The 24,106-nt window shown below is 40.0% G+C and overlaps 2 protein-coding genes across 9 annotated transcripts in view; one reads left to right on the forward strand and one right to left on the reverse strand.

The window, feature by feature from the left end:
* The window catches only part of GALK2 (galactokinase 2), a 105,247-nt gene extending 103,120 nt beyond the window's left edge, over positions 1–2,127 (forward strand). For all 8 annotated transcript variants that reach the window (XM_059181491.1, XM_059181490.1, XM_059181492.1 and 5 more), the window contains one exon: positions 1,553–2,127. In XM_059181491.1, coding sequence (XP_059037474.1) covers positions 1,553–1,760 — 208 coding nt within the window. In that variant the 3' untranslated portion in view covers positions 1,761–2,127. The remainder of the gene's footprint in view (positions 1–1,552) is intronic.
* Positions 2,120–24,106, reverse strand: part of FAM227B (family with sequence similarity 227 member B) — a 199,432-nt gene continuing 177,445 nt past the window's right edge. The window contains exons 12-15 of the mRNA XM_059181502.1: positions 10,219–10,295; positions 9,270–9,344; positions 5,503–5,572; positions 2,120–2,257 (exon numbers count right to left, since the gene is read on the reverse strand). Of these exons, the coding sequence (XP_059037485.1) occupies positions 2,138–2,257; positions 5,503–5,572; positions 9,270–9,344; positions 10,219–10,295 (342 nt within the window). The 3' untranslated portion in view covers positions 2,120–2,137. The remainder of the gene's footprint in view (positions 2,258–5,502; positions 5,573–9,269; positions 9,345–10,218; positions 10,296–24,106) is intronic.

Genomic DNA, 24,106 nt, shown 5'->3' on the forward strand with positions numbered 1-24,106 from the left:
GAGATGCCTCAGCGACACCTCCCCCACCTCCCAGCATCTTCCATGGGAAAGATAGTCTGATGTGACTGCATATCACAACTTATTTTTTTGTTTTTTCTTTCAAATCACTAAGTTGCAAAATGACCCTTTGCCAGCCCCAGAACTCAGAATTATCCTAGAATCTCCTAGAATCCCATAGTCAGAGAAGCTTCTCACCCTGGATGACAGGAGTCTGGGCTTAGCTCAGCTACTGGGCTATAAGCTGAATGTCTGGGGGACAGCAGGAGATGAGTAATCTTTATTATTTGGAAGCATCTTGTTTTTCTTCCTTAAACATCTATTTTCATTTGAAAAATATATTTTAATGAATAAAATATGATGAAAAGGAATCAATTAAAAAAATCTTTGAAGGGAAATGAAGTACTGGTGCGCCATGAATCTGACGTCCTAGAGGAGGGTTAATATTCTATTGATATTTTCCAGGAAGTAAAGTAGCTTATTTAGATGGAAAAAAGGGGATAAAATTGTGCTAAACTAATTTTGGAGTTTTTAATTTGCTATGAATTTGGAGTAAATTTTATTAGGAAGAATTGGAAGTACATGTTAACTTTTATTATCAGGAAAAATCACATCTTTTAAAGATGAGGGACCCTTGTACTTTGTATAGGGCCTTCTCACTTTGGTACAAATCTTAGGTTTGAAACTGTGCCTGGTTAATGGTGACTAAAATGACCTCTTTTTGTGTGGTGGTATAAATAGGGGTTTCCATCCTGATCACACAGTTTGGCTGATTAAATTCTGAGTCGAGTGGTTAGACCAGCTTCCAAAGTTGCAGGAAAGATGTGTAGGGACCTGTAGAGGCCACCATCCTTTTTGTGGAAAGGTCTGCTTATAACTTCCCATTAGAGATTAAACAGACAAACTGACCTAGAGTTTAATAATATGTTCTTTGTGGATAAATTTATTCAGCACAAATTTAGGCTATCTGTTCTTTCATGTGAAATTCTCTTATGATGGATTTTTTAATGTGGAATAACCAAGCCTTAAGACACACCTTAAACAGCCACTGGAGGAAGCCTTCACTTGTTTAAGAGTTGTACTTTAAATTTTCATTCGACCTCATTTGGAGCCACCTTCTGATACATAATGTTGATCATGTCGATTATGTCTGTTGCCTATTTGCTTTTAACTCCCTCTTCTTGATCACCTATAAGTTTGCTATATACAACTGTTTCATGGGTTACTTTATGGGATCAAGACTATTTAGTGGGTTATTGCCAGCTTTCACCCAAGAGTACTGCTAACTTCTCCTGCCTAGAGCCAGAATCATGGTCTAGTTTTAGATACAGTTAAGTTTCAAATCACTTTCTGAAACAGTATAAATTTCTTCATGTCCTAAAATGTTTGGCCACACTGAACTACCCTCCCCTACCCCACAAAGAAACCCACACATACTCTTCTTCGAACTGGGGTGGTCTGTATGTTCTCTATAGGCACAAAGCAAACCACTCTCATTTTCAATCACAGGTTCTAATATGTGTTGTTGTTGTTGTTGTTTTTCTCATTGTTTTAGGAAGTTTGGGGCTGAAGGGTCACGACTTACTGGAGCAGGATGGGGAGGCTGCACAGTATCACTTGTACCTGCTGACAAGCTGACCAGCTTCCTAGCAAACGTGCACCAAGCTTATTACCAGAGGAGCGACCGAAACTTAACATTTGAGAAGCAGAGTTTGTTTGCTACCAAACCTGGAGGCGGGGCTTTGGTTTTCCTTGAGGCCTAAACAATGTAAAAAATCTCAGAGAAACTATTTAGGGCATTTAGGAACTGGCAGAACTTCTTATGCCACAGTAAATTAATCCTCTTTCTGTTTTGTATTATGATGAACGGTTGCTATTATCAAGATGTATTTCCAAAGAAACGGTTGAAAGCTCTCTATGCTTCATAATGATTGTTTTTCCATTTTAAAATATGTTTCTACCAATAAGAGCCAAAATTATGCTTGGACAGATATCTTAAGGATGATTTACTAAGATTTATTGATTTCAAGATTTTTAAAGATGAATGATAAAAGACATTCAATACTGACCTCATGGACTGGAGTTGAATTAAACATACTGCTACAATTAAACAGATACAATTGCATTGTATGCTGTATTCTTAAACATAGTTCATTTCTGGTTTCTCTTGACATTCTTCTTCTTCATAGTTGTAGTCGTCTGTTGATGATGATGATGAGCGAGATGCCAGAAACTCCCTCTTGTTTCGAGCTTCAGAACGCTATAAAATAATATGTCATTAAAGATTCATAAATTTTCCTGGATTCTTGAATGTGAGGTCACACCAATTATCAAGATGAGAAGAATCATTTTTTTCTTTTTTTAAAGCAAGGATGGATTTAGGTTTATTTACTTTTAAAAACTATGTGATATCACATTAATAATCACTTTCAGTTCTTTTGACCCTGAGCTTTCTCTGTCACTTAATAGAGAAACTTAGAAAAAAGACACTTCCATCTTCATCTGTATTTTCCCATTGAAATAGAGAATTATCTGGATGATAATTAAGATAATTCAATTTGTTTATTGAACTTACTTTCTTCCCACTCTATGCTAACTTTTCTCAAATGCTGCTCAGATCCAAAAGGCATGTTTACTGTTCTGGGAAACCCCACCCATGCCCTGTAGCTCTCTGTTGTATGTCTAGCAGCTCTCATATGTATATGGGGACCAGTGGAGGATGGATGTTCAGGCCTGTGGGTTAAGAGTAGGTTCTGGGGGGACGCCTGGGTGGCTCAGTTGGTTAAGCAGCTGCCTTTGGCTCAGGTCATGATCCCAGCGTCCTGGGATGGAGTCCCATATCGGGCTCCTTGCTCCGCAGGGAGCCTGCTTCTCCATCTGACTCTGCCTTCCACTCTGTCTGCCTGTGCTCGCTCTCGCTCGCTCTGACAAATAAATAAAATCTTTAAAAAAAAAAAAAAAAGAGTAGGTTCTGGGATTGGGTAGAAGTATTGATGAGTCCTGTAGATGTTTATCAAAAGTGATCAGAAATATTTGGCCATGTGGTGATGGTTAAGTTAAATGGCTTTCTCAGAAGATGGACTTCTTGAGTTATAGGATGATTTAGACCAAAAAACATTTTGCTGATATTATCAGATAATTGAGGCAGCAGCAGTCTTATGGTATGAATTACCCAGAAATTACCAGAGTTTTGTATTATTCTGTGATTGTTTTGCTTGTTAATGTACAGCTTAAAGACTAGACATCATCATTTTGAATCTCAGTTTCAGAAAGGCTAAGGCAAAGCTGGTTCTACTATTTCTCGAAGGACAGCAGTCATATATGAAGTATTTACTTTCATATTTATTTATAATTTTATATTTATTTGCAATTTATTTATATATATTTATATATATTTTCATTCTTTAAAGAAAGATAAACACTTGAGTTTACCAGTTTAAATCCAATTTGTTGAATTTTGAGTTTTATAACACCTAATAACCCAAAATCTTAATTGATTTTAAATAATTCTTAGTTGTTGCTTTTTAATATTTTAAAATGTATTTGTTTGAGAGAGAGTGAGAGAGACAGCAAGCACAAGCTGGGGTGGGGAAAGGCAGAGGGAGAGGGAGAAGTAGGCTCCCTGCTGAGCAAGAAGCCCCACTTCCACTTTGGCTCAATCCCACAATCATGGCCTAAGTCAAAGGCTGATGCTTAATTAACTGAGCCACCCAAGCACCCCAGATTATATTTCTTTGTTTTTAAATACCTTTCCATTTTCCACAGAAGATCTGCGGTTGGTATATAATTATTTAAAGATACCTGGATTACTGTAAAAAAAACCCAAACCCAAAATACGTAAAACGTGGTACTTTCCATGCTTTGCTATTCTTTTTAAATTTTTCACCATGAGATTCCTTCTTGCAACAGGTGAGTAAAAATTTCTGTTGTGCCCTCTGCTTTGGAGGACATGGTGTTCTAAGCCAGTGGGCTACTCTGTATTTGTCTTGATCTCTGGCTTGAAGAAAAGAACTATTTTTCAATCAAACCATCAATGTTATTCTAGAAATTATGAGAGATAGCAAACTTTTCTAAAGGAGGGGGCTAGGGCAACTGGATAAAAGCTTCATGAAGAAATGGAATTTGAGCAGGGCCCTAAAGGATGAGTAGAATTGGAAAGCTGGGGAGTAGGCACTGCAGATGGACGAGTATATGAGTATGAGCAAACATGGGGTTTTCAGAAGGCTCAGTGGGGTAAAGGGTTTGCCGTGGGACCCAGTGGAGGAGAAGATAGGCTATACTGGCTGGAGGTAACTTTTGAAGAGCTCAAAAGTCCAACATTTAGAGGAGGGGTTGCAAACCAACATCCCATAGGCTACCTCTGGTCTACAGTTAGTTTGGTCCCCAGAGTATTGAAAAATTTGGGGTTCTAATCAGGAATTCTACAGAAGACTCTGGGTTCCTGATGGTGGAAGATCTGATTCTCTCTGGGCCTCCACTCCTTGGGGGTGACTGTGAACTAAGAGCTGCACTACAGCTGCTTTGTTTGGGTGAGGCATTTAGAGCCTTCAGTGTGCTGCAGTTTCCACAACTTGTACTTTTCCTGATACTCAGGCCATGAACCATGTACCAGCTGAGGTTCCTTGCCCTTCAACAGCACACTGGCACAGTGGTTTTCCTACACTTCATTAAACTTGTATCCATGTCTCTAGTAGTAGTAGTTAAGGGAGATCAAGAAGAATGGGAGAAAGAATTTTCTGTGCGCAAGTGAAGAATAGTCCTATTTGTTTAATATTAAATAACCAGGTGCCAGGTATTTTACTCCCTTCTCTCACCTTTTGGCTCAGACAGGAGTCTGATTTATTTGAACTCTCTTTTTGACATTATACCAGTAGCCAACAAGGATCGTTCTAGATGACATGCTAAAAATAAAAAGCTCTCTTCTGTTTCTGACGTCAAATTGCCCAACCTCCAGATTATCGCACCTTTTTCTCTACATGTTCTTGCCTGCTGGAAGGGAAGAAGAACCTTCTGATTTAACAGAACTGCCCAGAAGTTGAGGAAAGAACAGAGAAAACTGGAAAGATGGAGCTGACTCCCCTCTTCTCTTCCTCTCTCACTTGAGTCCTGTTTAGAACCTTCTAATTTCTGCAGGGACCACTCCTCTAACATGGTCATTAGATTCCAATATATTTTTGTTGAATTCTTAACAGAAAATAAAATATGACTTTTCACACTGATAATTTTCTGTTAGTTTGAAATTTGGAACACATTTGGAGGTTTTTAGTTTCATAAACAGCCTGTGGTTGGAAGCAAGGATAAGAATAAGTGGGTGTGAGGTTGTCATTAATATGAAAAACAGAGATTGTCTTAAATGTGCATGTGGATGATTAAATGACAACAGTGTATTCTACCTTGCCTCTGTAACTTGGATGTGAAACCATATGTTGCTTATTAAATACTGTCCAGGACATATAACAGAATCTACCTAGAGGATACTCAGTTATCTTCAAAACGGAAACATACCAGTTTATGGAGAAAGTTCTCAAAGTCATTCTTAACTTCGTAAGGTTTTTTGGCAGCCTTTGCCTGGAGTCTAATAAAAAAATAACAACAACAAAAAATCAGTAGCCAAACCAATTGTTTTTATACTGACAGACACTAACCGAGAGCTAACATTTACACAAAATTTAATATGCTGGGCGTTTGCCAGCATTTTACATATATTCATTCAATTACCCTTACAACAATGTTATCAGGTAGGTACTACTATTATCCAGTATTATGAGGAAAAAGGCTCAGGTAGTTAATGAACCTGCCCAGTCATACAGCCAGCAAGTAATACAGGATTTGAACCCAAGCAGTGTGACTCAAGCCTTCAATTCAACCACCTGAAGGAAGCATTCTCTTCAGTGAGGTGGTCTGCACAGTATCTGTGAACTGATTTCGCCTGCCTGGCTCTGGCACAGACTTTAAGGAGTGTCCGTGGGGACCGAAGAGTACAAGGGACCAGCACAGGGAAGATCTGGGGGGAAAGAGATGGACCAGTCTGGAAGCTCATGGGACGCAGGAATCCAGGAAGCTATCCTGATTTTTGTCACCAAGCACTCATTCAAGAAATATTTAAGAAGGAGTTGATAGCTGGATTCAGGAGGCAGCAGGAACCTTTCCAGAGATCTGTGGATGAGTGGAGAGGCTGGGGTAGGCAAAGACTAGGATGGGTAAGAACTGGGGAAGAGGGAGGAACATTAGCAAGAGAAACAAAAATGAAAAGAGGGGTATATGGTTATTAATTCACCAGCAATTTTCAAGTGTGACATTTAAAAAATATTTTTCCTGGGGCGCCTGGGTGGCTTAGTGGGTTAAGCCTCTGCCTTTGGCTCAGGTGGTGATCCCAGGGTCCTGGGATCCAGCCCTGCATCGGGTTCTCTGCTCCGCAGGAAGCCTGCTTCCCCCTCTCTCTCTCTCTGCCTGCCTCTCTGCCTACTTGTGATCTCTCGCTGTCGAATAAATAAAATCTTTAAAAAAAAAAATTTCCTGCATGGGATTTGTAGGAAGTAAACATTTCTGAAAATTGCAAATATACTTTGCTAAATAAAGCATGAAGTTTGGATTAGCCCCCGGCAAAGCCACCTCTGGGTCTCTTTAGCATTTAGTGTTGGGCACCCTGGGGGCATAGCAGGGCTAGCTCTTGAGGGCCTCCTGCTTTCGTTTGTGCTCTGCCACGGGCATGCCCCTCGCTCACTCTCTGCTTAGCCTCTGCCCATTTTCTCCCTTCACTGCCTTTTCTCCTCACTTAGGGTCACCCTCTGGGTCTCTCTCCTCCTGCCTTTCTCCTCTAGCTCCCACGGTTTGGGTCTCTTTCTCACAGGCCTATTTAAACACACTCCAAAATGTCCCTGCGGCCCTTCCTCAGTAACGCTCTCCCGAATCTCCTCGAGATGCGCATCATGTTCAGACTCAGGCTCATCTCACTCTTAAAATTGAGCCATTTTCCGATTCACACTTTTAATTTACAGTGCCCCCTTTCTTTTTTTAAATGAAATATGTCTCATATTTAAAGAGAGCAGATCAGTGGTGTTCTTAGACTTGCAGTCTCCCCACCACCACTGCCACCTAACCCCCGTCTTTCCTCTCTTCTCCATGAGTATCTCTTTTTTGATGATTAAAGATAGAAACGTGTATGCTGTGCCTGTAGATTTAACAGGCACATGAGATTTAGATATACTAGTATTTTCCCCAACAATGTCCCACTGCATAAAACATATTTGAGTGCTTCTTGCAAACTGCTCTGACTGTCCTACATTCTTCTATTATATCCTCAGTGATGAGAAATCCTCCCCATATAGATTTAATCTTGGGGAACTTGTAAAAGTCACATGGAATCAGGTTTTTTTTTTGTTTGTTTGTTTTTGTTTTTGTTTTTGTTTTTTAGCGTGAGAATGCAGGGGTGGAGGAGTGGGGAAAGAGAAAATCCCAAGCAGGCTCCACGCCCAGGATGAGGTCCAACGTGGGGCTTGATCTCAAGACCCTGAGATCATGACCGGAGCCCAAACTGAGAGTCAGACACTTAACCAATTGAGCTACCCAGGTACCCCTGGAATCAGATCTTATAATGTAGGTATTGTGAAGGGGGAAATATGGGTAATAAGATATTTGGTAAAAAGTGAGATAAGATTCCAAAGTAATGGGTTGGATTTTCCCATGTGACTGGAAAACCAGCTTTTTAATTTTTATTTTATTTACTTTTAAGATTTTGTTTGTAAGTAATCTCTACACCTAATATGCGGCTCAAACTCACAGCCCCAAGATCCAGAGTTGCATGTTCCACTGACTAAGCCAGTCAGGAGCCCAGAAATTAGTTTTTTTTAATTTTGTTTGTTTTTGTTTTTCTTTTTTAAACTGAAGTCTAGCATACGTATAAGGTTATATTAATTTCAGGTGTACAACATAGTGATTTCATACTTCTATAGGAAACTAGCTTTTAAAATTCCAAAATAGTAATTAGAAGATGAATGGCACACAGCTGTGGTCTTGCAAGGCACTTGTCTGAAGGGCTGCACTCATCTGACACATTTTTGTGCATGTGGGTATGCTAGAAGTAGGCTAGTCTCAATACTTTATAGTTTTCCTTTTTATTCTCTAATTTGTAAAATAAATTAAATGTGCCCGAAAAATGTTTGTGTGTGTAGGGACAGAAGGGGAACAGCTAAATAGGTTGTTTTTCTTTTTTTTTTTTATTTTTTATTTTTTATAAACATATATTTTTATCCCCAGGTCTGTGAATCACCAGGTTTACACACTTCACAGCACTCACCAAATCACATACCCTCCCCAATGTTGTTTTTCTAGCTTACATCTTCCCTAGGGTAGGGCATGGTTAAGGGTTTAGTTTTAAAAGGTCTTGGGCTTAAGTCCTATAGCTGAAGGAGTAAAAGGAGATGTTCATGTTTAGCAATTAATTAAATTAGCACAGCAGTTGGTTCTGTGGACAAAGAAGTTCAAAGTGTTATTTCAGATGGACAGTTGAGTAGAAAATCTCTTTGCAGATACCTGAGTTGATGTACATTTACATAATAAACCCATTGTAGTTCTAGGTAATACATTCTTTCAGTTAAAATGTTTCATAGAGTTTCTTGGGCGCCTGAGTGGCTCAGTTGGTTAAGCAACTGCCTTCGGCTCAGGTCACGGTCCCGGAGTCCCGGGATCGAGTCCCACATCGGGCTCCCAGCTCCATGGGGAGTCTGCTTCTCCCTCTGACCTTCTCGCCTCTCATGCTCTCTCTCACTGTCTTCTCTCAAATAAATAAATAAAATAAAAAAAAAATGTTTCATAGAGTTTCTTATAGATTTTTAAACTGATTTTTATTTTATTTTTTTAGATTTTATTTATTTACTTGTCAGAGAGAGAGAGTGAGCACAAGCAGGGGGAGCGGGAGAGGGAGAAGCAAGGTTCCCACTGAGCAGGGAGCCTGATGCAGGGCTTGATCCCAGGACCCCAAGATCATGACCTGAGCCAAAGGTAGATACTTAACCGACTGAGCCACCTGGGTGCCCCTAGATTTATTTATGTATTTATTTGAGAGAACGAGAGAGACAATGGGTGGGAAGGAGAGGGAGAGAATCTGAAGTAGCCTCTGCACTGAGCTCAGAGCCCCACGAGGGATTCCATTCCATGACCGTAAGATCAAGACCTGAGCCAAAACCAAAAGTCGGATGCTTAACTGACTGAACCACTCAGGCACCCCTCAATTAAATGTTTTTAATCACTACAAAGTTGAATAAGGAACAAACCTATCAAGCTCCTTGTCAATTCTTTCCTGCCGCTGTCTTAGGAGTTTTATTTCTTCGTTAATTCTGTGCTTTTCCCTATAAAATCAAAATTTTGGGTTAAGTTTGAAAATAAAGCAGGATTCCTAATTGGGAAAGAATAAATTACCAATTTGCTGACTTCCTCAGGTCAGTAAAAGTTCTTTACACACCAAGCCTTCAGCATCCCCTCCCTATGCACTACTTGGTGTGAGGAATCCCCCAGAATACCCCCTCCTATAAATACATACTGAAGACATCACCCATGACCCCTGAGCATGGTTTGGACTCCACCTTGCTGCTTCCGCAGGGGCCCTCTCACAAAGTGTTCATACCTGTTCTTCCCACTGGGCACAGGAACTCTAAGGGCTCTGTGTGAGCGTGCATGTGTGGAGGGTTGGGAGGCTCTAGCTGGAGGGAGGTGAAAGGGGAATGGGGCCCCTTGGAAAGCAGAGGCCCAAACTTTTGTCCTGCCTGCTGGATAAGACCTGCCTCGCTTCTCTTCCGTCTACCTCTCTTTGCCCTATTGGATGGCTTTCTTCAATGCTGCCCCAACTGCCACCCCAGCTCCAGGGACCTTATGCTGCAACACACCTTTCTCTTCTTCCAGGGCTCATCTTTGTAAACAGTTCCCCAGTCTCTGGTCTCTGGAGCTCTCGTCTGGCCTCTCCATGCTGGGGTGCATCCCTCCAACCTACAGCACAGCAAAGTGTCCTTCCTTCCTTTAATCCCTGACACCTGCTATGGCTCTGTGGCTCCAACGTACATCCTAGACACTTACCGGAAAAGAATCTCCAAGTCTGTTAGACCCTCAGAAGTGACTCTCCTCAATGGTTAAATAAGGAGCTCAGTGTAGATGATTTCTATGATGAGGACTTCCAGCTCAAAAAGAGTTTGAGATTTTCTATTTAACAATAGTATGGCATCCACTTACATTCGAAATTCCTTTTGGTTCCTTGCAAATTGTCTTTTTGCCTCTTTGATAATATCACGGTAAGTTGGAGCAGGTGGTGTGATTGGCTTATGGTCAAGGAAAGATTTTTAATTAGGATCGTTTGGGAGAGGAGGACAGTACCCGGCACAGGGGGACTGAGAGGGCCATCTGGCCTGGGTTTCCCAGTCACGAAGGGTCTCAATTGTGGACATAAATATGACATCTGCAGTTACACTGAGAGGATTGACAGAAGACAGTACCCATTGGACCACGTTAAACCTGTGTCCCATTATCTGGACTACACCACCCACAGTGCACTAGGACTTAACAGTTTCATAAATTCTGTAATTACTTTTTTGTTGTAGTGTTGTGTGTGCGTAAGTGCTTTGTGTGTATGTGTATATGTACATTAAAAGAAGTAATTTGTTAAATGTAAATATTTAAAATGTACCAAAATGTTTGCAACCCTATGTAGGCACTTCTTCATTTCTATATATCCCGAGAGCCGCAAGGTCTCTTCCGGAAGGCTCTGGAAGTGACTGGCAATATAAGTTGGTTGCCTGAGGCTGGTGGCCTCTGCTAACTGCAGGGAAGAAAGACGGTCAGTAGAAGGTGTCAGTGTTCTGTGGATGAGCCTGGGGCTCTGGTCCCATCTGTTTCTGGTACAGCCTGTGGTTGTGCTCCTAACCCTGGTCTTCAACCCACAGTCGTGTCTGACAAAGCAGACACTTCCCTTCTGAGACAACAATTGGCAAATGACTCCAGAGGACAGCCCTCAGTTTGTGTTAAAAGAACTAATAAATCTTTGAACAGTACATCCAAACCTAATGAGGTACTATACAGTGGCTAAATGAAAATAATAATAATTACGATGATGATGATGATGATAAAAGACTAGCCTCACTGGTAAACTAGGAGCTCTTAAACTTCTGCAATCACCAAGATCCGGGGGATGAGACTATCCTTATATGGCCCCCCACTCCCCGTCCTGAAGCACACTCCGATATTATCACTATCTTTCTCTGGATGCAAATTTAGGGTCTATTTCAAGTCTGCCCTTGATGCTCACTTTAATCTTATTTATCTGGCCTAAGAAAGTTAGGAGAAGCCCAGTGGATGTGGTCCCTGGAGCAGGACCACATAGGTACTTAACTTTATGACCTTAACTTCCTGGGTACTGTATCTCAACTGAGGTAACCAGAAGGAAAACCACGAATGGCTCCAGAACAAGGATGCTCCCAGGAGCTTGAATAAAATTTATGTCTTTCCTATGGTGCTCTAAACTATTGAGGAATTATTTTCAATCACATATAACTTGAACATCAAGATCTTAGAACCTGAGATTCTGTGCATGCCAGACCACTTTCTCAGCAATGCCAGAAGAGACAGATTTTCGGGGCTGGTCCTAGAGCCTATTTAAGCAGGCTTTTAATAAGCATCACGGACTGTGGAGGGAAGCGGTGCTGACAACAGGACATACTCGATCCTACCAGCCGTGGAGTCTGGGAGGGTCTGGGTGGTGACCATATTACTCTAAAACGGATCAAAATTCTCTGAAATACATTTTAGAGAAGTCTATTTATTAATACATTCCACATTTCTTTTTCCCTTTAATCATATCTGGCTTTTAGAATAAGGTTTTCCTTAAAGAAAGAGATGAGCCTGACTTTTCTGTTTAATGTCATAATGGTATAAGGTTCCTAGACTTATGATTTAATGAAAAGTTGATTTGTACTGTAGGTGACAATCAAATTAGTGCTTGGATAGCATCTGGCCCTGCTGGGAGACAGACCAACAGTGACATGGCATGTATACAGGACAAATAATCATCAACTTCAAGGACTCATTCAAGATACAGCCTGCTTCAGGGCCGCATGAAGCAAATTGGGAAGTCAACAAAGTGTGTTTCTTCAGTGTCCTTTACTCATCTTCTCCTTTGCTACTTTTCTTTCAGGATCCTCTCAGCCCTTCCTCTCTCCTAGGCTGACACTCACAGGCCATTTCCCAAAGATTATAGACAGAGTGCCATCCTGAAGATTGAGCTCGGTTCTGGTACTGTGTTCAGCACTTGTATCTAGTACCATGGTAGCCAAGGCAGTTAACTAGGCTGACCCTCTTTTTCCTGGTATGTAAGGTGTGGGGGCTTAGTGAGAGGGTCCTGTGGCTCCTGTCCTGTTCTGATTTTCTATGAACTAGAATATGAGCCTATTTAAATTCAGAAGTTTAGACCTATTAGTAAAGTAATGGCAAAACGCTTAAAGAGTATGGTATAGAATTTGAGATTTTGCAAAGGAATGAAGCAGAGTTTGTTTACTAATAGGATGTGGGAGCTGGATGAGATATAGGGAGGAGGAGAGATCCAATGTGGCTAGTATAATGGTGGAGTCATTTTACGGAGATGCGGAAGTCTGCCAATTTGAAGGATGTCCTACAGGGGATGAGAAGGTATTTTAATAATGGGCGTGTTCAATTAGAAACTCTCAGGAAATGCAGATAGAGATCAATGGGAGCAGATATGAAAACGGGACTCTCTTCAGAGGTGATGATTGAAACAATGAGAGTGAAAGAGACTCTGAGGGAGAATGCAGACAGAAAAGAAACGAAAAGAGAGAGCCCTGAGGAAGAGGAGCTTTTAGGGATTAGTGAGCTTTTAGGGATTTTTAGGAGGGCAGGAGCTGGTATAACACAGTGTCACATTCCAAAGAAGGAGCTATTTAAGAAGAAGTGTCAAGTAAGTCAGAAAGGTCAATTCAAAAACTAATGAAGGGCCACCTAATTGGGCGATACCATTACTCATTCAACAATTATTTTCTGAGCACATGTTGCGTGCCAGGCACTCATCTGGACCCTAGAGGCTAGCAGGTTTCCGTATCATAGGGCTCAGAATCCAGAGCATACACTTTCCGGAAGCCATTCACCAGAAAGGAGTCAAGGCATACTCAAATAAGTCCCCTGCTTAAAGGAGGGCATAATAAACAAAGAAACTGATTATTTTAAATACCATAAGGGCAGTAAAAACCATGTGTGAGAGTGGCTGGGAATGTGTATGGGCGCCACAACGTTAGCCTGACTATCAGGGAGAAACAGAAGCTGGCTGTCACATTTGAGTAGGAGAAAGGGTGTTGGAGCTAAAGCAGAGTGAGTGTGGGCAGAGTGGTAGGAGATGAAATCAGAGAGTAGGTGGGGTTGGATCTTCTAAGGGGCTTTTTAGCCCATGGCCTCATGGCATGGAAGAATCTGTTGGAAGCCTTTGAGCAAGGGACTTAATTGAATTATGCCTTGACTATGTGACTTTGTGAAAAGTGGAGAAAAAGGGCAGCTCTGCAGAGGCTCCTTCCACAGCCGAGGCGAGAGGAGTCATGCTGCTCGGACTAGGCTGGTAACAGTGGCAACAAAGAGAACTGAACAGTTTCAAGATACGATTTAAAGATGGGGTTGATAGAACTCAGGGCTGTTTGAAAATAGGAGTCCTAAAGATGGAATGATATTATAGACACTGGAATTTCTAACAAAACAATTTTGAGCAACAAACCTGGCAATTGGCAAAACAGTTTTGGGCAGGGAGTCCTGCCTGGAGGCCAGCCCTTAAATGATCTCAGATCTAATCAATGCCTGTGCAGAAGGCTGACAGTGCACTTTTTCTGACAGTTAAACACCTGGGTCCAGGAAAGTGTTGTACCAGCTTATTCAGTCAACCTGCTTCTTGATTAGTATATCAAACACAGTGATTAACTAAAAACCCTCAAAGATACGGTATTTTAGGCAGTGGTGAGGGGTGGGGCAGTAATTGGAAATGGAATGGAGAAAAAAGAAGTTAACATTTCTTGGATACCCAACATAGGCCACGCGCTGTGACTGGATCTTAACAGCATCTGTAGAATTCTGCTTGAGACTCTCGCGACTGGTGTCTTTGCTTCCATGAAAATAGTTCTACCCCACACAGTACTATTTGTTGCCTGACAGAGGTTGTTCCAGGAAGCCTCCTCTTGGTCAGAACCTCATTTTGCACTGGATTTCTGTTTTATTTTTATTTATTTTTTTCATCTTTTTTTTTTTTTTACGATTTATTTATTTACTTGAGAAAGAGTGAGCACATCCACACATGTGTGTTGGGGGTGGGGCAGAGGGAGAGAATCCCAAGCAGACTACCCCCTGAGCATGGAACCTGATCTGGGGCTTAGTCTCATCACCCTGAGATCATGACCTGAACGGAAATCAAGAGCCAAATGCTTGACCGACTGAGCCACCCAGCTGCCCCAAGTTTTCAGTGTGCTTCTGAGGGCAGTGCATCTTACTCTGGGAAAGACATTTCATAGTAATGTAAGTTATATTCAAACAGTAGCTGTGATCAAAAAGCCAATGTATCAGCTGGAATTTCCTGTATTCAACCGATTTTTCTGTAACCTATAGTCAGAAATAAAGCATTGTCTTCAGGAATTACAGACATTCATGAGTTCTGATCACACTGGACAAATTACCTTGTCTTCAGGGATTTTCTAAATGATATTACTGGAATTAAGTGTCCACATGAACTACAGTTTTCTCTTGATATGAATCAAGTCTGGATGGCAAAATTCCAAAATAAAACTTCCTTAAGCTAGGCCCTAGTTACTTTCAAACTGGCTTTGAGATTTCATTCTGCATAACATTTTTGACTATACAGTAAATGACAACTTTATGGACAGATTAGTCCTCAAATCTAAAAGGGAAGTAAAGAAAGCCTCACTTTAAATAATTAAAGCTGAAAAAAACCTAAACCTCACAGGATCTACTCATTTTGACAATGTTTCAGTGAGACTTGAAAAATGTTACTGTGGTAATCAATTCTCAATATACATATGTCAAGTCACTATGCTATACACTTGAAACTTACACAATGCCATATGTTAATTATATCTCAGTAAAAGCAAAAAATATTACTGCACAAAGTATTAGAGCAGCATTAATGTAAGCAAAAAAGAAAAAAATTCTCCTATAATTCCACTTTCCAAAAAATAAAACTATTTTCATTTTTCTATGTGCCTTACCATCTATCATATACAAATATGTATTTTATGTTATTATTATAATGGCATGGTTGCTTCCTTTACCCAACTATCATAATTTTCCCATGCATCCAGGTTTTGTAGTGATTATTTTAATGTTTGCAAAAGATTTCAGAGTATCTGTACTAGAGGGGCGCTGCTGCCCTGATGCATAAGTTTTGCTGGGTTTTCTTATATGATATAATCAATTTCTCTTCTCTTCCCCAGTTGTGTTTTCCAGGATGACATTTCCCTACACTGCACCCACCTTCAAGTGTAGCAAGGGAGGGCTGTGTCTCTCCAAATTCAAATCCCTCTAAGTTCTGGGAAAAGATAGCCTGGTTCCTGCTTAGCTTTGGACTGGTGTGATGCCCAAAGTAAAAAAAAAAAAAAAGAAAGAGGTTGTATTCCTGTTCATTACATAAGCAAGAAGCCTGCAATTTCAGTCATGCCAGATTTCCACGTTTAGTTTTTTTCTGCCCTTTGCCTGTCACAGACTGTGATGAAATCCAGCAGCTTTAGAAGAGAAGGCTTAGCAATCTTCCTGAAACAAAGAATACCTGGAATACCTAAAGACATCAGGCTACTTTTAACATGTGTCCTACTCTCCTCACTACATCTAGTGATTGAAACTTTAAGATCTTCTCCTGAGTAAAAATCACAGAAAGTTGAATAACATTCCTCTTATAACATGATTAGCACAACTAAAGATATGCTTTTCCTAAAGTGTACATGGTTTTGAGCTGCCAAAATCTAATTTGCATGCAGCTATTTCCTGGTAATATATATAATTTCTCTCTCAGAGTTCCTGTTAGAATTGCAAAGGTTTTATCCTTGTACAAAGTTATATTGTGCTCTTGAGTATGGTCCCCATGATGAAGCATTTATGAGTGACATGGTGCTTGTCACTCTGAACTAATTGGATTTTCTCCCTTGAACATTCATTATATACTACTGGTATTAAGACAAAGAGCTATGTTGGTTTTTTTTTTTTTTTTAAGATTTTATTTATTTATTTGAGAGAGAGACAGTGAAAGAGAGCATGAGAGGTGAGAAGGTCAGAGGGAGAAGCAGACTCCCTGTGGACTGGGAGCCCGATGTGGGACTCGGTCCTGGGACTCCAGGATCATGACCTGAGCCGAAGGCAGTTGCTCAACCAACTGAGCCACCCAGGCGCCCCCAAAGAGCTATGTTTTATTTCTCATAAATTATTAATTTTGAACATATGTCATTATTAAAATGAGCTGGGTATATATTCTTTATAAAGTCATTCTCCTTGCCTACAAAAGTTGGTCAGTTGTATATTTGTGTTGTGTAATGAGGTTCTGGGCTGTATGATGTTGCTACTAAGATCTCAGCATTTTTTTTTTGTTTTGTTTTTGCACTGTTCAGTCGTGATGGTTTTTAGCTGACTTCTGTTAATGTCTGTTAACGAATATCCTAATTTTTATTCTCATCAGATACATAAAGTCATCAATTTTCCCCAACTGTAGAAAATTAGAGTACTTACAGTTTACAAATTATGAAGAATGGCTATATTTTATCCCTTGGGGAAGACTGTGGTAACATGTTTTCCAAATCCGCTGTCTGAACTGACCTCACACTGTGTTTCCTCATGCAATGCTACATGGATTTACGAGGCAAGCCACTAAACAGAGATGGAGCCACTTGGGTACAAATAAAATCGTCGTGTCCTGGCACTTCCCAACCATCTCATGGTTGGTATGGGACACACTAAAACCTGGAGACTTCTAACGGTCTCAGTTGAGACTCTGAGGGCTTTGATCTCCTGTTAGAAACAGAGTATTAACTAAACAAGGGGCCTCAGAAATTGCAGGGTCCAATTTGATTATAACACAGATGAAGAAAGGCTTCTGAAAAGGAAGTGCCTTGCCTTGGAGAAGTTGGGCATGTGTGAGACTCAGGAAAAGAAGGTCCCAGGGGCAAATTTTCTCCTATCTGCCCAAAGTACTGTCCTGGGATGAAGCTGCAGGAGGCTTTGCTGTCTACCCCATATTCCTTAGATCTACTCCTTAGAGTATTCTTAGAATTGCTAATGAGATTACCAGGCTTAAGCCCCAAGGAAGTATCCCTCCTACACATAAGGCAATTGTATAAGATATAAAAGAAAACTCGGCAGCAAACAATGGCCACAATCTCCTCATTTATTCACCAGAATTCACTTAATTCTTAATCCTAAAAATTAAATTCTTAAAATAACTTAGCATGTGGCCCAAAGTGATCTTAGAACAGTTATCTTCTGCTGTTTACCTTTGCTTACACTTCAAATATCTCAATGTCAGAATTGCAAGTGTCAAACATCCACAACACAACCGTTTATCCAGAAATTTTTTAAAAAGTTATCACTAACCCCATATGCCTTATTCTACGGGAGACAGTGGCACCGTCAGAACACCACCCAGATTCTACATGGCCTGGTATTAACGTATAAAACAGGGGTTTCAGTAAGTTTCCTTACTTAAGACATCATTAGAAGTAGTTTTGTAGCATAGCTTAGAAAACTGAGGGAGTAAGGCTACCAGAAATATTAACACAGATTTAGCAAAAAGCATTCAGCAAATTTGCCAGGGCTTTGACTAGGCATGGAGGCACAAAGATGAGTAAGACATGGAGTTTGACTTACAGGAATAATGAGTAGGATTGGGAAATAATAGGCAGTTTTTCAAGTAGAAGACAGAAGAGCTATAAAAAATAGGCAAAAGACTATAAAAGCCTTGCATTCTGTTCTGCTTTAGGGCAGAGCTGTCTCCAGTTGGTTGAGGGAGCTTCCTCTGTTCTGCTACAGCCACCTCGGCAGGATTCTGTGACTGATGACACAGTTTCCCGTCTTTGCTGTTGGACTGCTTAGCACCTTCATTCGAGTACCAGCTGGTATAGAAGGGGTGTTTGGGAGGTGCTGTTCTTGGCCTCCTGAGCAAACATTCTTACTGATATTTCAAGTGTAGCTGAATCATAGGCTTCATCTTGAGAAGCCTAGTCATCATTGCCACCAAGTTAATTGTTTTTTTGCTATATTGCTTAAGAAATCAGGGAAGTATGATATATCTTCAAGGACAATTTTCATTAAAGTGGTTAATGTAAATTTTGGTGCTTTAGAAGGTCAGCTCCAGTTATCCGGAAAATTTAGTTATGGCAACAGTGCATTCCCTGATAAGACAGAATAAACAAGTTGTTGATTTATAGAGATTTCATAATTTTTGTAATTTATGCCCTTGAACAGAGACAGCTCCAAGAGTTGCTTGGAGGGAATTTATCCGTCCCCATTATTTCCATCAACCTCTTCTCCACTCACAAAGCTATTCTGAGTAAACATACAAACTGTGGCTTTGCTTTGCAAATACAGCGCCTTGCTTGTAACTGGGTTGAATATTAAACCCCTCCTACAAAGATAGAAATTCTAGAGGCTCTACTCCCAAGATGGACCAAATTGGGTTATTTGACAAATAATACATGAAACAAAACAGAAACAAATACATGTGAGAAAACCACCAAAGGAGCCAATTTGTTTGTTCTTAAATAGAGACTTCAGCTCTAAGCTAGGATATGGTTTCTACTTTCGGAAATCCTGGAACATCTCTCAGAATCACTTGGAGCCATAAGCTCACAGTGACTTTTATGGGGCGAATGCAAAGTAACAGTGTGGACATTATCTACTTTCTCCTTTGCCTGCCCACCTTCTAGGAGAACTGGGTTAGATGAACACAAAATTATAATCTAGTCAATTGTCAATTTTATATTTAATTGAGATATTACTTTTTAGTCTTAAATCTAAGCACTCAAAAAGCTATGGATTTTCCCATTTTTTTTTAATTGACCAGTAACATATATAGCAAAAATATACATTTTTTCCAATGGTTGAAATCACTTAAACTGCGAATGAAATTTTCTTCTCTTATTTGATATAAATTGGGCTTTAACACATTTATATTAAGTTTAAAAAAGCCAAAATCTTAACTCGTACTAACTCTCCAGGATGCAAATGCCTCCTGCTCCACAACCCCCGCCGCTTAATTTTCCACTGAGCCATGTCTATAATCTAAAATCCCAACTGTGGCTAAAAAATTGATACAATCCATTCCCTGGAACCTGATTACCTAAGGCATTAAAGTCTTCTATTCATTTCATTAGTTAGTTTAATAACAAGCTTGCTGAATTGTGGTTTGTGTCTTGTGCCTTTTATTAAAAGGAAGGAAAAGAAAAACCCTAATGAGAACTTAAACGGAGTGTATAAGAAATAAAGAAAAAAAATGCTGGATCTTACAAGCAATTTTTTAATTGTCTTTGGCTCAAGGTGGCTGCAAAATGCTTACAATACACATACACATACTCAACTCCTGTAAAACAAAAACCCCTTTGTTCCTCAGTTCTTAAAAAAAAGTATGATGTTCATTTTCTACTCCACCCCACCCCCATTTTTTTTTTTTTTAACTTGGCATACACTTTTAACTGGCAGAGTTTGCTAAAAGAGGAAACTTAGCAACCTACTCAACAAATTTTAGAATAGCTTCAATTAAAAGTCATCTAAAAATAAAAATAAAACCTCCTTTTCTCTTCTGAGAACAAAATTTAAATACTTATATCATTTATCCTACTATGTTCTATGATGTTTTTATGCTTATAAAGTGCTCTACTCATTAAGTCAGATATATATATATATTTATATTTATATAAAAAAAATATATATTTTTTAAATATAAAATCTGGTCTTTAAGGAGTTCTTGAGAGCCTAGCAGGGGGAGTTATGAGTTTATTCTGGTAACTGACATAAACTAGCATCAATGGGAATTAAGTAAAGGGAGTCCCTGGATCAAATATCTGACCATCAAAAGGCAATCACAGAATTTTATACAGATATAGGTTATTTATAAAGTTCTTGATCTGGGGGCTTCTACAGAGAGTGGTAAGCTTTCTTCTATGAATTGAAGCCATGAGGAACACTGCAAAATTCTGCACGATGCTAAAAGTAGTTATCTCTGAACAAAACCAAAAATTAAACAAAACTAGGATAAAAGAGAAAAAATACAACCCAAAAAAGAAAAATATAAGGGGAAATTAACTTTGTGGGTAATTTTGTTGGATGGATGAGTAACGAGTGGATGAATAAATTATATGTAATCTTAAGCCACTGAACTTCTAAACTTAGAAGTCTGCAAGTGGCAAGGCAAAATGAAGCTCTGTATGTGCTGGCTGTCTGATATCCCAAGGTGACATCTCCAGTTCTGTGAAGAGATTAAACTTGCCTTCTTACTCAAGACAGTGCTGTCCATAGAGCATTTTTGTTATGAGGGATGTGTTCAATATCTGCGCTATCCAACAGTCACACACAGATAGTGAACACTTGAAATGAGTCCATGTAACTGAAGAACTGTAGTTTTACTTATAGTTAATCTTATTATGTAATTAATTTTTTAAAAGATTAATTTATTGGGGAGGGCAGAGAGAGAAGGAGAGAGAATCTTGGGCAGACTCTGCTTAGCATAGATCCCAACATGGGGCTTGATTGCACAACCACGGGATCATGACCCGAGCTGAAACCAAGAGTCAGACACTTAACTGACTGAGCCATCGAGATGCCCCATTAATTTTATAATTTAAATATATGTTTAAATAGCCATGCATGGCTAGTGGATAACATACCAGACAGTGCAGTTCTAAAATTATGAAAAACACAGTAAATACCTAACTCTATGTACATACATATGTCTATTTCTTTAAATCTTCCTCTAAATAGTACATATTATCACTTTATGTAATATTATAAAATATTATTGAATAGATCACATACTATTCTTGGTTTTCTAAATATATGTTTATCTAGTCAAGACTACTCAGTTTGTTAACTCTTACTTGGAGAAGTTATTGATGCTTCTTAAGAACAGTGAGGAAAAGAAAACCACCCCTTAGGGGCTAGTGCCACAAAATTGAGTATACAAAGTAAGAATCAATGGTCTATCTTTGAAAATAAATTATCTTCAGAATGCCCCTGAAGGTGCTGTGACTTTTGCCTTTTGTAGAGTCCATTTTCTCACCTTGATAATTCTTGCATCTTTTACCTTATGTAATTTGTTGTTGTTGTTGTTGTTTATCCAAAAAGATTTTATTTATTTACTTGAGACAGAGAGCATGAGTTGGGGGAGTGGGGCAGAGGGAGAGGGAGAAGAAGACTCCTTGCTGAAAGACACAAACAGACACTTCTCCAGTGAAGACATACAAACAGCTATCAGACACATGAAAAAATGTTCATCATCACTAGCCATCAGGGAGAATCAAATCAAAACCACATTGAGGGGCGCCTGGGTGGCTCAGTGGATTAAGCCGCTGCCTTCGGCTCAGGTCATGATCTCAGGGTCCTGGGATCGAGTCCCGCATCTGGCTCTCTGCTCAGCAGGTGGGGCCTGCTTCCCTTCCCCTCTCTCTGCCTGCCTCTCTGCCTACTTGTGATCTCTCTCTGTCAAATAAATAAATAAAATCTTTAAAAAAAAAAAACCACATTGAGATACCACCTTACACCAGTTAGAATGGCTAAAATTAATAAGACAGTAAACAGCGTGTATTGGAGAGGATGTGGAGAGGGGGGAAGCCTCTTACACTGCTGGTGGGCATGCAAGTTGGTGCAGCCACTTTGGAAAACAGTGTGGAGATTCCTTAAGAAATTAAAAATGGAGCTTCCCTATGACCCTGCAATTGCACTACTGGGTATTGACCCCAAAGATACAGATGTAGTGAAAAGAAGGACCACCTGCACCCCAATGTTCATAGCAGCAATGGCCACAGTTGCTAAATTGTGGAAAGAACCAAGATGCCCTTCAATGTTGAATGGATAAGGAAGATGTGGTCCATATACACTATGGAGTATTGTGCCTCCATCAGAAAGGATGAATACCCAACTTTTGTAGCAACATGGATGGGGTTGGAAGAGATTATGCTGAGTAAAATAAGTCAAGCAGAGAGAGTCAATTATCATATGGTTTCACTTATTTGTGGAGCATAAGAAATAACATGGAGGACATGGGGAGAGGGAGAGGAGAAGGGAGTTGAGGGAAATTGGAAGGGGAGGTGACCCATGAGAGACTATGGACTCTGAAAAACAATCTGAGGGGTTTGAAGGGGTGGGGGGTGGAAAGCTGGATGAGCCCGGTGGTGGGTATTATGGAGGGCACGTAATGCATGGAGCACTGGGTGTGGTGCATAAACAATGAATTCTGGTACACTGAAAAGAAATTAAAAAAAAAAAAAAAGACTCTCTGCTCAGCAGGGAGCTAGATATGGGGCTCAATCCCAGGACCCTGAGATCATGACCTGAGAGCCAAAGGCAGACTCTCAACTGAGCCACCCTGGCACCGCTTGCATAATTCCCAAGACTTGGGCAACTTATCTCTTCTTTGCTTCAGGTTATGTCTTTTCCTTTCCTAACCTCTAGGATATGGAAGACGAAGATACAGTGAGCTGACTGGCCCCTTACTATAACCCTTGATAGTTGTCAAATAGACATTGATAGGTGCCTCCTTTGCTTCAGTGCATTTCTATGCTTCTGGCTCCATTCTTTGACTTTTTCCCAATTTCCCCACTCCCTCCTTTCTTTTTCACCCTTCCAGTGGGATTTCCACAAGTCTTAATACTGGATTATACAGACAGATATATGAAATTGTAGAAAGGAAGAAGACTCATTTCATGGAAAAGAGCAACCTACTGAATCCTCTTTTCTTCTCTCTAGGCCTCTATTTAGCCTACCCTTGTTCACTACCTAAGTACCTCATTTATACTTCAGTTGTTGCTCTGATTGCTTCCAGAATAAGCAAAAAGTTATCCATTTCTCTGAAGATTCCATACTTTTCCAGGCAAATGAAGTGTGCCTTCTTGGACATTTAAATATGTCATCTTCCTTAAAGGTCACTGTGCTGCAGCTTTTAAACACTGAGGTTGGGGAAGAATAGAAATTGTTCAGGTAAGCATGGGAGGAATGCTAGGAAAAGGCTGTATCTTCAGTAAAGCCAACAAGTTTGTGGACAAGGTAATCCATTAGACAGTAAGTTACCTGACAGCAGAGATGACAGTCATCTCTTCAGCACATAGCACAGCACCTAGCATCTAGATTTTCCTGTTAAACAAGACATAAGAAACAGTCTGGAGTCTGGAACCAGGTAATGAAGGCACATTCAGGTAATGGGACAGAATCAGACACTTAAGCAAGATTTGAAGCATCTGGAAAATAATAATTTGAGCAGACAACACATCTAGAATTCAGAACTAGGACTGGGGCAGGAGAGGAAAGCCGGGCAAGGGTCAATAGTAGAGATAAATAGGTGATCCCAACCTACTGCATAAAACAGACCTGCATTACACTTCCCCCTTGTTCCGCTTGACAACAAGCATGTTGTCAAGGCCAGTAGACACTTATATGCTGCACAATTCTTATATAGATCACAAGATTTTGAGTCCTCTAATCAAAGCAAAAATGACTACCAGATATGGGATTGTTAGGCTAATTCAACATTTAATCACGCCTGCTTCTAGATCATGGTAAGGTCCTGCCTTAGGAAGAAATAATTCTAGAAGTTGTGGGAAGCCATCTGGCCAATTCTGCCCAAACTCTTGGAGCAGACAGCTCCATTTCGTGGTAGCACATGAGACCCAAAACATAAGTATGAATTTTTTCAAAATGTAATTCCCATACTTTTTTTCCCCTCTATTTTTATTTCATTGACTATTGGGGATCCAGAAGAAAAAACAGTGAGCAATCAATGGATTGTTTTCGCTAGAATGGTGAGAAGTGAAAACGACATTGTTCCCCCCTGTGTTAAGTAATACTAGGAGGAAACATACTATCCCATGTGGGTCTTTTG

This window comes from Mustela lutreola, chromosome 7 (assembly GCF_030435805.1).
Source record: "Mustela lutreola isolate mMusLut2 chromosome 7, mMusLut2.pri, whole genome shotgun sequence".
In the NCBI taxonomy this organism is placed as follows: domain Eukaryota; kingdom Metazoa; phylum Chordata; class Mammalia; order Carnivora; family Mustelidae; genus Mustela; species Mustela lutreola.